This window comes from Protopterus annectens, chromosome 7.part0 (genome assembly GCF_019279795.1).
Source record: "Protopterus annectens isolate FY-2018-M chromosome 7.part0, PAN1.0, whole genome shotgun sequence".
NCBI lineage: Eukaryota > Metazoa > Chordata > Ceratodontiformes > Protopteridae > Protopterus > Protopterus annectens.
The window spans coordinates 1561634941-1561648590 of NC_056739.1; the positions used below are offsets into that span (position 1 = coordinate 1561634941).

At 39.5% G+C, this 13650-nt stretch overlaps 1 protein-coding gene across 3 annotated transcripts in view; it reads left to right on the forward strand.

Moving 5' to 3' along the window:
* The window catches only part of FBLN2 (fibulin 2), a 910922-nt gene that overhangs the window by 262524 nt on the left and 634748 nt on the right, over nucleotides 1–13650 (forward strand). For all 3 annotated transcript variants that reach the window (XM_044078109.1, XM_044078110.1, XM_044078111.1), the window contains exon 3: nucleotides 6804–6863. In XM_044078109.1, coding sequence (XP_043934044.1) covers nucleotides 6804–6863 — 60 coding nt within the window. The remainder of the gene's footprint in view (nucleotides 1–6803; nucleotides 6864–13650) is intronic.

The window sequence follows — 13650 nt, forward strand, 5'->3', positions numbered from 1 at the left end:
TGAGCATATCATTGTACTAAGTAACTTAACCAACATCTGTAGGCATATGAGTACAGATACTAAAATTGTTTGTAATCTCAGGATGATTTGCCAAAACACAGATTATTGAATCATGATTTATTAATCTCAGAAGACTGAAATTGGTATTGCCAAACTGAATACTGATTTTGTAAAACTTGATGAAAATGTTTTAAGTGAGGGCAGGGGCCCCTTCACACCTGAGGGCAGTGCTGCGATCCTCTCTTCCCACTGTAATTTGTATACCTAAGTCTGCATATGCCACATCTCAGAGGAAATAAGATCATATTCCACTGGCTGCCTCTACCTCTACAGCATCTTTCAGAGAGTCCATACAGGAGCATCTTTAAAGTTGTTTTGGAGTTCAGTAATCCTCAGCAAATAGTATAACTGTCTATCTTCTGTAAATCCAGACTTCATTACAGCAATGTTAACTAAAATAGTCCCAGTGTTGTTTACTTCAGCCTCCTAGTCAATCTTAGCAGCAAACCCTGTGTTTTTAATTTGTACGCAGTTCTGTAGACTGTAAACTGGTACTTACCTAAATATATATTTTACTTAGAGATAGCATAATTTATATAGCTTCATTGATAACTATTAAATGGTCATTTAATTGAGAACTTTGAGGAGTTGATGAATGAAGAGAACGAGAGGGAGAGAAGGTTGGATGATGTGGGGATAGTGAATCATGAAGTACAATGGATTAGCAAGGAGGAAGTAAGGATAGCTATGAAGAGGATGAAGAATGGAAAGACTGTTGGTCCAGATGACATACGTGTGGAAGCATGGAGGTGTTTAGGTGAAATGGCAATGAAATTTTTAACCAGATTGTTTAATGAAATCTTGGAAAGTGAGAGGATGACTGAGGAATGGAGAAAAGGTGTTTTGGTACCGATTATTAAGAATAATGGTGATGTGCAGAGCTGTAGTAACTACAGAGGGATTTAATTGATCAGTCACAGCATGAAGTTATGGGAAAGAGTAGTGGAAGCTAGGTTAAGAAGGGACATGATGATTAGTGATTAGCAGTATGGTTTCATGCCAGGAAAGAGCACTACAGATGCGAAGTTTGCTCTGAAGAGTGTTGATGGAGAAGTACAGAGAAGGTCAGAAGGAGTTGCATTGTGTTTTGTAGACTCAGAGAAAGCAGATGACAGGGTGCCTAGAGAGGAGTTGTGGTATTGTATGAGGAAGTCGGGAGTGTCACAGAAGTATGTAAGGGTGGTACAGGATATGTACAAGAGTAGTGTGACAGCGGTGAGGTCTGCGGTGGGAGTGATGGATGCATTTAAGGTGGAGGTGGGATTACATCACGGATCAGATCTGAGCCCTTTCTTATTTGCAGTGGTGATGGACAGGTTGACAGATGAGATCAGACTGGAGTCCCCGTGGACTATGATGTTTGCAGATGACATTGTTATCTGTAGTGAGAGTAGGGAACAGATGGAGGAGACTCTGGGGAGATGGAGATATGCTCTAGAGAGAAGAGGCATGAAGGTCAGCAGGACTAAGACAGAATACATGTGTGTGAATGAGAGGAAGGATAGAGGAATGGTGAACATGCAAGGAGTAGAGGTGGCGAAGGTGGATGAGTTTAAATACTTGGGATCAATAGTTCAGCATAATGGTGAGTGAAGAAGAGAGTACAGGCAGGATGGTGTGGGTGGAGAAGAGTGTCAGGAGTGATTTGTGACAGACGAGTACCAGTAAGAGTGAAAGGGAAGGTCTACAAGAGGGTAGTGAGACAAGCTATGTTATATGGGTTGGAGACAGTGGCATTGGCAAATAGGCAGGAGTTTGAGCTTGATGTGGCAGAGTTAAAGATGTTAAGATTTGCACTGGGTGTGATGAGGGTGGACAGGATTAGGAATAAGTATATTAGAGGGTCAGCCCAGGTTGGAAGGTTTGGAGACAAAGCCAGAGAGGCATGATTACGTTACTTTGGACATGTGCTGAGGAGGGATGCTGAGTATATTGGGAAAAAGATGCTACGGATGAAGCTACCAGGTAACAGGAAAAGAGGAAGGCCTAAGATAAGGTTTATGGATGTGGTGAGAGAGGACATGCAGGTGGTTGGTGTGACAGAGCAAGATGCAGAGGGCAGGAAGAAATAGAAACAGATGATCCGCTATGGCGACCTCTAATGGGAACAGCTGAAAGAAGATGATGAAATGGTCATTTAATTAAAAAAAATGGTAATTGCTGTTTCTCAGGTTGCATCCCTCACTGAGAAGCATCTTTGGTACTGATGTATGCACAGAGACATAATGAAGCAAGCCTATACTTGCATTTTCCTAATTCTGTATACATTGAAAACATTCCTTCAGGATTCCCCATATATACAGTGACAGCATTCCCTTTTACATACCTATGTCTACAGTGACAGCATTCCCTTGTAGTTCCCCTAACTGTGTATACAGTAACAACATTCCCTTCCACTTCCCTATGTCTACAGTGACAGTATTCCCTTGTGCTCCCAATGTTTGCAGTGACAGCATTCCCTTTTACTTCTCTATGTATGCAGTGACAGCATTCCCTTTTACTTCCCTATGTCTACAGTGACAGCATTCCCTTGTATTTCCCCTGTGTATACAGTAACAACATTCCCTTCTACTTCCCTATGTCCACAGTGACAGTATTCCCTTGTGCTCCCAATGTTTTCAATGACAGCATTCCCTTCTACTTCCCTATGTCCACAGTGACAGTATTCCCTTGTGCTCCCAATGTTTGCAATGACAGCATTCCCTTTTACTTCCCTACGTATGCAGTGACAGCATTCCCTTGTAATTTCCCTAACCATATATACAGTGTCAGCTTTACCTTGCACCTCGATAACTATGTATGCAGTGGCAGCATTCTCTTGTGATACCATAACTGTGTTTACAGTGACAGCATTCCCTTGTGATTCCATAACTATGTATACAGTGACAGGATTCTCTTGTGTTCCCCATATTTCCAGTGATAGCATTCCATGTTACTCTCCTGTGTATGCAGTGACCCCATTCCCTTGTAATTACCTAACTATATATACAGTGGCAGCATTCCCTTTTACTTTTCTATGTATGCAGTGACAGAATTTCCTTTACCTTTCCTATGCATGCATTTACAGCACCCCCTGTACGTCCCTAACTCTGTATACAGTGTTAACATTCCCATGTACTTCCCTAACTCTGTATACAGTGTCAGCATTCCCATACGCTTCCCTAACTCTGTATACAGTGTCAGCATTTCTATGTACTTCCCTGTACTTATGTATACAGTGACAGCGCTCCCTTGTGCTTCTTCAGCTTATACAGTCCATGGTGGTATACAGTGCTCCTCCATCCTCAGATGAAGGGACCAATAGCTGTGATCCCTGAGTAGCTCAGTGGACAGAAAAGGATGGAGAAGAAAGCAAATAAGGATTCAGTACTAAAGCTCACAGCTTTTAAAGAAGTTCAAAACAAACACGGCCTCATTATTATAAGGAACAAAGAAAATAATTTCATTCCAAAGGATCATAGGATCATTCGAGATTATTAGGCTATCAACCCGGAGGTCATTTTAAGCTTAGCCATTTCATCCCAATGTAATACCATAGAAATGCTAAACAATAGCCAAGATTGCATTTAGTGATGACTGCCCATGTGCAGGAGGGTTGAGAGTGCTACCCCGGTAAGAATTTTAGGTGCCCCATCTACTCCTCCAGGTTTCTCTTGAACAGTGTCGTAGTGGTGCACTGTTTCACATAAATTGGTAGCCTGTTCCAAAGATGCGACAGTTGCTGGGAGATAAATCTGTTCCTTTAGCATGTCCTATTTAAGTCACAGGCCATATTTAGGTTCCTGGAATGAGTAGTCTTAGTCCCATTTGATTTACGGATATGCAGCAAGTTAATTAGGTTTAGGTCTTGGATTGCTATCTAGGCCAGGCATAAGTCTCCTCTAAGAAGTCTGTACGATACAGAGTATAGTACAGGGACTTTAGTCAGTCTGTGTAAGGCACATGCTGGAGCCCCTTGATCTTCTTTGTTAGAAACCTCTGAGGTCTGTCTAGTTGCTGCAGGTGCTTAGTACAGTACATGCTGAATGGGGCATTATACTCAATTATGGGCCGGATAAGTGTTGAGTATAGGGTGGTTATAACTTCTGTTGATTTTGAGGTGATGCCTTTACTAATAAAGTGTGCTATGTAGAAAGTTTTCATTACTACAGTAGACACATGGTGGTTGAAGTTAGAGTCGCAGTTAACTTGTGATCCCAGGTCCCTTACCACTTCATGGTTTCTTAGGGTATTGTTGTTGATTTGATTGTGTGAAGATATATTGTTTGTGCCAAAGGGAATGATAATGCATTTCTTTGCATTCAGTCTGAGACCATGACTAATACACTAGTCATTTGTCTGGGTGAGACCCTCCTGGAGTATACTGACATCATTTGGGGATTCAAGAAATGCAACAGTCTGCACATAAAGAAAAAATTCTGTCTTGCCCACACAAAGCTAGACCTTCCCAGCAGTGTAAATATGATTGTTTTATGCAGCACTCCTGACAACCATACAAGAAAACTTGAAACTAAATATAATTTTGTCTGCACTGAGGGTTACCTGTGGCACTTATACCCATTAAGATAATGGGTACCAAGACGTCCACTTTCTACATGTTGTCATCAAGGGGTGCAAGTGACTTCTTAGATATGTTCAAAAAGTAATACATGCTATAAAGTGAAGGGCAGAGATAGGTTCTTGTCTTGTGGAAACAAATGTTACCATTAGACATAGCCATAAGCCTTGCATGACTTCTCATTTACATAATTTAACTGAAGAAACACTGAAGCTTTCTTTAGGACTCTTGTATTTATTACCATTCAAACCTGGGTAGGCACCTTGCCCCAAGTGTAAATTGTTTTGGAGTCTGGCCTGTGGGCACTGCAGTGGCACAGTAGGTAGTGATACTTCCTCTCAGCTCCAGGGTTTCAGCTTCAGTTGGGTTGAGTTTGCTTGTTTTCCTTGTGGATGTATGTTTTTCCTCTTCACATTCCTCTTTTGTACTACATGTGAAAATGTGATGTTTAGGTCCATTGGCTGAACTAACGAAACATGTTTAATCAGCCCTAAATTTGAGCTATGGACCATTTTTCTTCAGCCAGTCCTGCAAGTGAGCCCTTGGCACAGTGAACTAACCAAGTTAACAACATTTAACAAATAAATAGTAGATACTTCTGACAAAATTCCAAGAAAAGTTGCATTTTGGGTAGCATGCTACTCCCAAAGTTGTAATTAGGTGCTTGATTCCATATCAGGCTAACAAATTTACCCCATTAGCAACATAAGTTGATGAGGAATCACAGAGGCCTACACAAAATTTTAAAAGCAGTTTTCCCTTTGCTACACTTCTAGACTTTAAAATCGTACAATGTTACTGGATGCCACTGTAAAACTGTAAAGTAATGGTGGGAACCAGTGGAGTCATTGGACCTTTCGTGGCATATAGATTGCATGTTACCATATGGTAATGTATGCATTACATTGTGGATAGTTCATATGCCTGCATTACCATGCCTGACAAAGAGGTGAAGCTGTTTTGTGGTCTGCAGTTTTGGAGGGAGCCATCACTAAAGGCTGTACTCATACAAAGTTGTGGTATGAGTACAGCTCCCCTTCAAAAACACAGGATAACTCATATCTGTTTTTACAATTTAAACTGTACTTTACTTCTGCAGCCCCACAGCATGCCCCTTCCCATATTTTCAGCTGTAATAATGCATGCATAAGAGAGTCTTGCCTGTCATGCATGCATTTAATGGCTGATGTACAGTTATACAGGAGGTAGGAGGCTTTGGCAGCTATATAGCAGGTTTGGCTGTGTTTGGTTTATGGCACCAGTAATTAAGAGATTCACTGATGGAGCATGGTGGTGCTGCGGTAGCGTTGTCGCCTCACAGTAAGATGTGGTCCTGTTCGATTCTCAGCTAGAGCGTCTTCTGTGTGGAGACATGCGTGAATGGGCGTACCTTCGTTGAAGGTTGTGCGTCAGGGCCGGCAACTCGGCTCATAAAAATCTACTGCCAATCATTAGCAGACCGGAGTTCTGCTGTGGTGACCCCTAACCGGGAAAAGCCGAAAGACACAACAACAACAACAACTGATGGAGCATGCTTCAGATTCCTATTACCTTTTCTTGGCATAGTATGTATTCCACTGATTTGTATAGTGTTGGCCATTTTTAGGTGTACTCTAGCCATACTATAACATGATAATAGGTGGTATAACTGTTTTTCACATTTGGATTAGAGTTGTAGGTTAGCAGAGACCCTCCCCAATGCCATTCCAGTTGTTACAGAAAGTAGTACTTGATAGTTTAATGACCTATAAAAAGTAAACTTTATAACAAGATAAAAAGAAAGGTTATTAAATTATCAATCAGATAATCCCAGGACTCAGCATGTGTTTCCTCTGATAATTTGCATTATGTGACATGTATGGTTATGTTACTGTTTAGAAACAGACTTCATGGCAAATGCCCTTTGTGTTAACCTGTTCATTGTAGCACCTCTTTTGGAGTCTCTTTTTTTTTTCTTCTTGTTCTCAGTGTTACGTATAACAAACTTACTGCTTGTCCTTCCCTAAATCAAGACGTAGCAGTAGCACACTAAAGATCCCGATGGTGGGTGAAAATTGTGTATGTGACTACTGTTTCATTAAACGTTTAAGTGAATAAGACCATAAAACATGCACAGAGTAGCTGTACTGAATATATTATAGATTTGATAAGCAGGTCTCTAAAATTTATTGTTTTTATTCCACAGAGGTACTGCCCTCACAACCCAGCATTCTGAAAAATCAAGAGACAGGAGATGCGAGAGACAGTAAGTTTCTGCCTTCAAGTTTCTTGTGTATGTATCTTTTTTGTCATTTAGGTAATGATGCTAAGTCACTTGCAGTGTTGTAATCAGTCTTTATACTCTCTACCACTTAATGGTCTACTTAACTGTATCTGACATTCAGACTGAATTAAAATGTTTAGTTTTCACTTTTGTGAGCGTGTGTGTGTGTGTGTGTGTGTGTGTGTGTGTGTGTGTGTGTGTGTGTGCGCGCGCGCATTATATAAATAACAGTACACCAGAGAAGGACATATAGAAGAAGCACAGTTGTTGCTGCAAGTTATATAGTTTTATAATGTACTTTTTCTTTAAATGGATGCCAAACTATTAAAAGCATTTCAGCTGCTTTGTATAGTTAATGAAATACATATTTATAGCTACTTTTAATGTAAATGCTTATTTTACAATGTAGTTTTTCTTCAAAAGTTGCAATGTGCTAAACAGAATGTCACATTAATGTTGGGTCTACATTTTCGAGCTTTCTAGTAACAGCCGAAAAGCACAAGATTTGTTCATGTATCATTTTACTGCAGTTAAGTCATCATGTCCTGAAAAGACAGTGATGAAATATGCTGACTACATAATACAGGCATTTAATCTAAGAATAAGTGTATTATTGGATCATCATACACCCTTAATCACTTTTTTAGCTCACTTTCATACACAGATTTAGCATTAACACTGATGTGATTAAACATACATTGTTATTAATATCCTATCATCAAGAAAGTAAGTCCTGCCTCAGATGTAATAAGGCTCAGCTGTACAACCTGGCATCAGTCCCATGAACCAAATGTAAGATCTGCTTCAAAACTGCTGAGATATTGAGGCAGAGTCATTATGAGCAAACCTGTTACAGTGCCACTCAGCAGTACGTAAAAATGCTACCAGCTCATTATTCATAAATAACACTGTTGGCAGACTTGTGTGAGCTAATAATCACTGTCTGTCTCATTTTGGGCCTTTTATATTCTTTTGGCTGTGGATTTGATTGCATAATGCACAATGCCTTTTATGTACTGAATAAGGAAAAGCTTCTGGAAAACACAGACTGTACCCGAACATATTGCAATGTGTGTGTTATGTATTAGTGTATTCATAGACATTACATTAATCCAATAGCAGTAACTGCAGATGGCCATTTTAGTGTAGAATTTTACTGCTGTAGTTGGGGTTTATGTCAGCATCTGTCATAAGGTCAGATTTTCATTTTAGTAACGGTACATTAACTTAAAAATGTCATGTGTAGCCTTGTTCCACAGTCCTATGATCCTTTCATTTTTCTGGTGACTGGTCTCAAAGTTGTGGACTTGTGAGGTGTAAAAAGGAAGGACAAGCAACGACCTTTGAAATAAATGTAAACGTTTGCTTTTGGATGTAACTGTTAACTAGCCTGAGCAAATGGAAAAATGTTGAGGCATGTGCAGCTGAGCTTTGCAGAAGAGATAAGTGACAATGATAGAGATACATAACAAGAAATAAATAGTGTCCAGCTCTGTGTAAACTTGGTCCATCAATGTCCACAGCAATAATCTAAAAAGTCTGTCCCCATGGACTTATTCATACAGGAAATTCAGATGCTGCAGTACAAGGAGAGGCAAATTCACAAGTACTACCTTCCCAAGAATTAGTAAAGTACCATTGAGCTCATGTTAAGGTCTGCGGTAATAGAATCCTGTGTACATGATGTGCTGCTACCACATTCAGAGAGATATTAGCTGCCGTAAGGAAATAACTCATTATGGACTATTTTGCATGTCTGTGTATATCTGTGAATAATCATGAGTGCAGATCAGCACTTTCTGCAATAAATGGTGACTGCAGACCCATTGTATTAGCACAGGCACCACCCCCTCACACACACGCACACACACACACACACACACACACACACACACACACACACACACACACACACACACACACACACACGCACACAAACACGCACACACACACACACACACACACACACACACACACACACACACACACACACACACACACACACACACACACACTCACACACACACACACACGCACACACACGCACACACACACACACACACACACACACACACACACACACACACACACACACACACACACACATACCCCATGCCTGTCCTTGTGTTGTTAGAATGTCCCTGATGTCTCCTTTTTCCTGCCCTCATAAATCATATCCTTGAAGTACTCCATGCTATTGCAAACGCTTTCAGACTAGCACCTTTCCAAGCCTGTAGGAGACAGCTGTACCACCTGTCAATGATTAAGTTCTGCCTTGTACTGTCAGGTTAAAAGGTGTACCTACTCATCCCATTACTCCTCCTCATACGTCATGATCTCTGCAGGCATGGAATGATGTCAGAGATCTTTCATGTATACTTAGAAGGTTAGTTCTAAGGTTTACTGTGGTAAGGGTGTAGGGTTTGACTACTTTTTAGTGCCTTTAAGGTGTGCTGCTTAATAGTATTCCTGGAGTCTATTGGTTTCTCATACCATGTTTTATTTTTTTAACTGCATACTTTAAAAGGATGCTGTATACTGTACTCCTGGTGTCTGTGTTTCCGCCACATTCCTATTATATCTAATTGACATTGTGGCACAAGATGATATCCATGGTGCTAGTGTCCCCCCATCCCCATTATGTGTAAATCCCATTACGGCATAGGAGGTTATTCCTGGTGGCTAGTGTTTCCCTCCATCCCTGATATGTGGAAGTGCCATTATGTCAATGCAGGTTATTCCTGGTGGCTAGAGTTTCCCCCCATCCTCGTTATGTGTAAGTACCGTTATGGCATGTCAGGTTATTACTATTCACTAAGGATAATCTCTGGTGCTATTTCAATATGAGAGGTTGTTCCTGATTGCTAGTTCCCCCAAATCACAAAGTTAATGTTTCCCTGTGACTTATGTAGTTAATTACCAGATGCCTAGTGTTTCCCTCTGACTCATGAAGTTAATGTATTCTAAGGTGGCAGTATTTCTTCCCAACCCATGTAGTCACTGTATTCCCTGGTGGCTAGTGCTTCCCCCTGACCTAATGTTATAGGTTTTACGTGTTAATTTAGGGATATGTGGTGGTATGACAGTCAAACCAACACACACACACACACAATCTAACTGACCTATCCCCTACTAGTACCTCCTAGGCAAACACATGTTTTCACATATGCTCGCACATGCATCCTCTCAAATGCACTCACATACATACACACACATACACCTTAACTGTATCAGACCATTAAACTCCCAAGCACTTACCTCTGTCATGATCGTTGAAGGCATTGTTTGCTTGGGTCATAGCTGAAAAGGGTCAATAGACCGGTCCATTTACCCTGGTGAACAAATAGTTAATAATAATAATAAGAAGAAGAATTACTAGCAGATGCGTTCAGGAGTGGATGTGCTAATCTATGCAGCCGAGCAGTTCTCTGAATCACTTGGCATCTATCTAAATACCTTACTGCAGGCAATTCTGGGGGGACAACACTTGGCTAATTAGCACAGGCATCTCTTCACAGGAACTTTTTTTTTTAAATTCGGACCCTCATAATAAACAGCAAGGTACAAAATTTATTAGTGTCAAAAAGTCCATCCTGACCATGGAAATAGACCCACCACCCCACTAACATCCTCACCCTGGTACAGACTCACTTCCCTACTAAAGCTTAACAGCCAGAGCAGTAGAATCCTCTACTCCCTGAATGGCAGATGTGTCTTTATTGTTCTTCTGCAGAGTGTTCATTGCATTCTTGGCACTGCAACCACTGGCTGTAAACTTGTCATTTTTGTCTAAAATTCCTAAAAATGTCTAATGCACCTTGTCTCATGTTCTGCGATGATGTTGTTTACACGTTAGTCCAAAAATGAGGTTTTATGTAGCATTTGCAGATATACCCTTTTGTATAGAATTTCATTGTGACAGTGCATCAAAGCTGTTGGTAGTGGCCAGTTACACATCCCTTTTTATAAAAAAAAAATAAATAAATTGATCAGTTTATAATAATCTGACCCAAGGTTTCAAAACACATTTGCTTTAAACTTCCACAAGAAGGCAACAGTCATCACTTTTTCAGACACAAAAATCATTTTTATAAGTCCATAAAAAACGTTCTGCGTAGTGACTATGAAATCTTGCTTGAATCTACATCTGTGCGATATTATCATAATTTATGAGACAGAGTTCTAAGCTGGGATTGATAAAAATGTAGGCCAGTAGTGTAGACAGTTATCATTATAGCTTTGTGTTCTTCAAACTGTTTGAAATGCTGCTTGATGCATGACATTTTTTCAAACAGCAAGTATAATATGTCTCAAATGAAGTGATTAGCCTTTATTATTAGACTCACACAATTCTGACAGTGCTGTATGCTTATAACATTAACTGCATGATATTGTTTTTATGCAGAAATCAGGCTAAGTGCAAAAAACAGTCAGGGAGACACTGTACAGAGACAAAAGTTTGTTATTTCTAGTGTGTGTACGTGTGTGGGTAACTATCTGAAATGTTGAGACCCTCTGGAGCGAGTTCTGAAACGCAGAGACTAAATGGTCGAAAGATCTGACTTGTAGTGAAGTCTGAGATGCCATTTCTTGTACTATTCCCTTTTCTCTGAGGTCTGGTGAACTTGGAGTTGGTATATGTAAGTTCGGGGAGTGTGGGGGGCTTGCCATAGCATTTATTCTCTTGCAGGACTGCTGTTATCATATTTAACCATAGGTACCCTCCTCATTCATTATGATTCATTATTATAGCAGTTCTGTCAAAAGGCTATTTTTGCAATTGTTGCCCAAAACAGTTGTGTTGAAAAAAGTTTATTTAATAGTCATGTGAAAATTCTGCAATGCTAGTAAGGCACAGTAAGGGAAGTATTAACATGAAAATGAAAAGTGTGTGGAAAAATCAACTGTATACTTACAATGTGGCATTACAAAATTCTAAAAATTCTAATGGACTCATTTTGTTAAATGGGTGAAATTAGATTACAGACATCCATGTGATACCTATTATATTTGAAAAAAAATATTGTCAACAAGTGAAATAGTCAAAATTTCCATATTTAACCACAGGAAATCAACTTTTTCAAGAACCCATCATATAATGAATATTGCTATGTCATGTTCTTTTTTCTTGTTTACGTTCAATGAGGAAGGTTCTGCTTCTGTTTATTGGTGTTTAGAAGTCATTATGCATCAGAGGGCTGAGCTCTCTTTGATGGGCAAATACCAATGGACTAGAGCTTTGCAGAGGTCAGCTGTAAATAGGGCTAGGAGTTGTCTCATGATAATTTGCATGTGCCATCTGTTATGGTCCAGAATGTTGACAGCTGTTTGTAAATGATAGAAATATTATCCCTGGGTCATTCACTAAGACAATACATCCCCACTGGTGTGAATTATTTAAATGGAATATAAATAAGAGTTTATGAGGTGAGGTGGTAAGAAGCTGTCTTTGTCAAGTCTTTTAGGAAAAGGCATTACAGGTGCTTACTGCTTTAATTATGTGGAGCTTTAGCTGCAGCATTTCTAGTGTTGCTAGACAGAGGTGATCCATTGTTTGATGCTTAGCCTGGTTAGCCTTGTTTTAGGACAGGATGTAGGATATCGTAGGCTACCGTATAAAGATACTTGAAAAAAAATTATTTCCGAAAGAGAGCTTCACACAGTTTATATGGCATGCATCTGCCATATAAAGGAAACGTTTTTCTAGTGGTTTCAGTTTGAACGTAACATATTCAATGTGTATTGCAGGCAGCATTTAAACTGGAAGGGTAATAAGGGTCAAGGGTGACTGGCATGGTCATTGTTCATGTTAAGAAAACAATAAAATAAGCCCCTCTTCTTGTGTAGGCAACAAAATAGGGTTAGGATGTCATACATCCTGGCAAAAATGGGAAAAAAACTCATCTACTTAGCAAAATCCTTCCATCTTCAGATGCCAGCTAAATATCAAAACAAAACTGTGACATTCGGTCACTGGCCTGAAGTGAGGTGTACATCCAGGTGGGGTTATTTGCACCTTGTGAACTTCACCTGTCTCCCTGGACACAAGTACTGAACAGAAACATTTCAGTCTCCATAGTGTAGTTTTAAATACAGATAAAAATTAAAATTGGGCGAAGGTGGTTTGCTAAATGTCAGAAGTGTCAGTAATTAAAAGGGTAATTTACAAGTTTTCTTTTGCTTGACTGATGTTGATAGCTGTACCATTACTGAAATTTGGTTTTCAGACCCAAAATGTGTATCACAAATTACAGGGTGTACTTCCTTGCATTTTTTGTTGATCTGATGTGATAGGTGGTAGTGTTTCATAGGTTCATAGGTAAGTACTAACTAGCTGCCCTTATGGGGCATTTTAAGCCTATTCAGTTTCCCATTTGGTATTATTAAGGATTCATTAAGCCATCCACTGCTCATGTTAAAGGCTGTTGTAAAAAGGCTTTGTTTCTGTGTTTTGATATTTTGCAATTCAGGGACAGATTAGCTGCAATGAAGAAAGACCTCATTATTGGCTAATTTGCATGTCTTATCACTACTGCAAGTGCAGGTAAGCACTTTTCTGTGGTAGTTAACATTTACCTAGACTATGTCTGCTTTGGAGCACTAGCCATAAAACTTGCAAGTTAATGAATTTTATTTTTAAGCATTCATTTTTAACAACATTGCAGTGTATTTTAATGACATTGCATCAAATATTATGTATGTATAAATATATATATATATATATATATATATATATATATATATATATATATATATATATATATCTTTT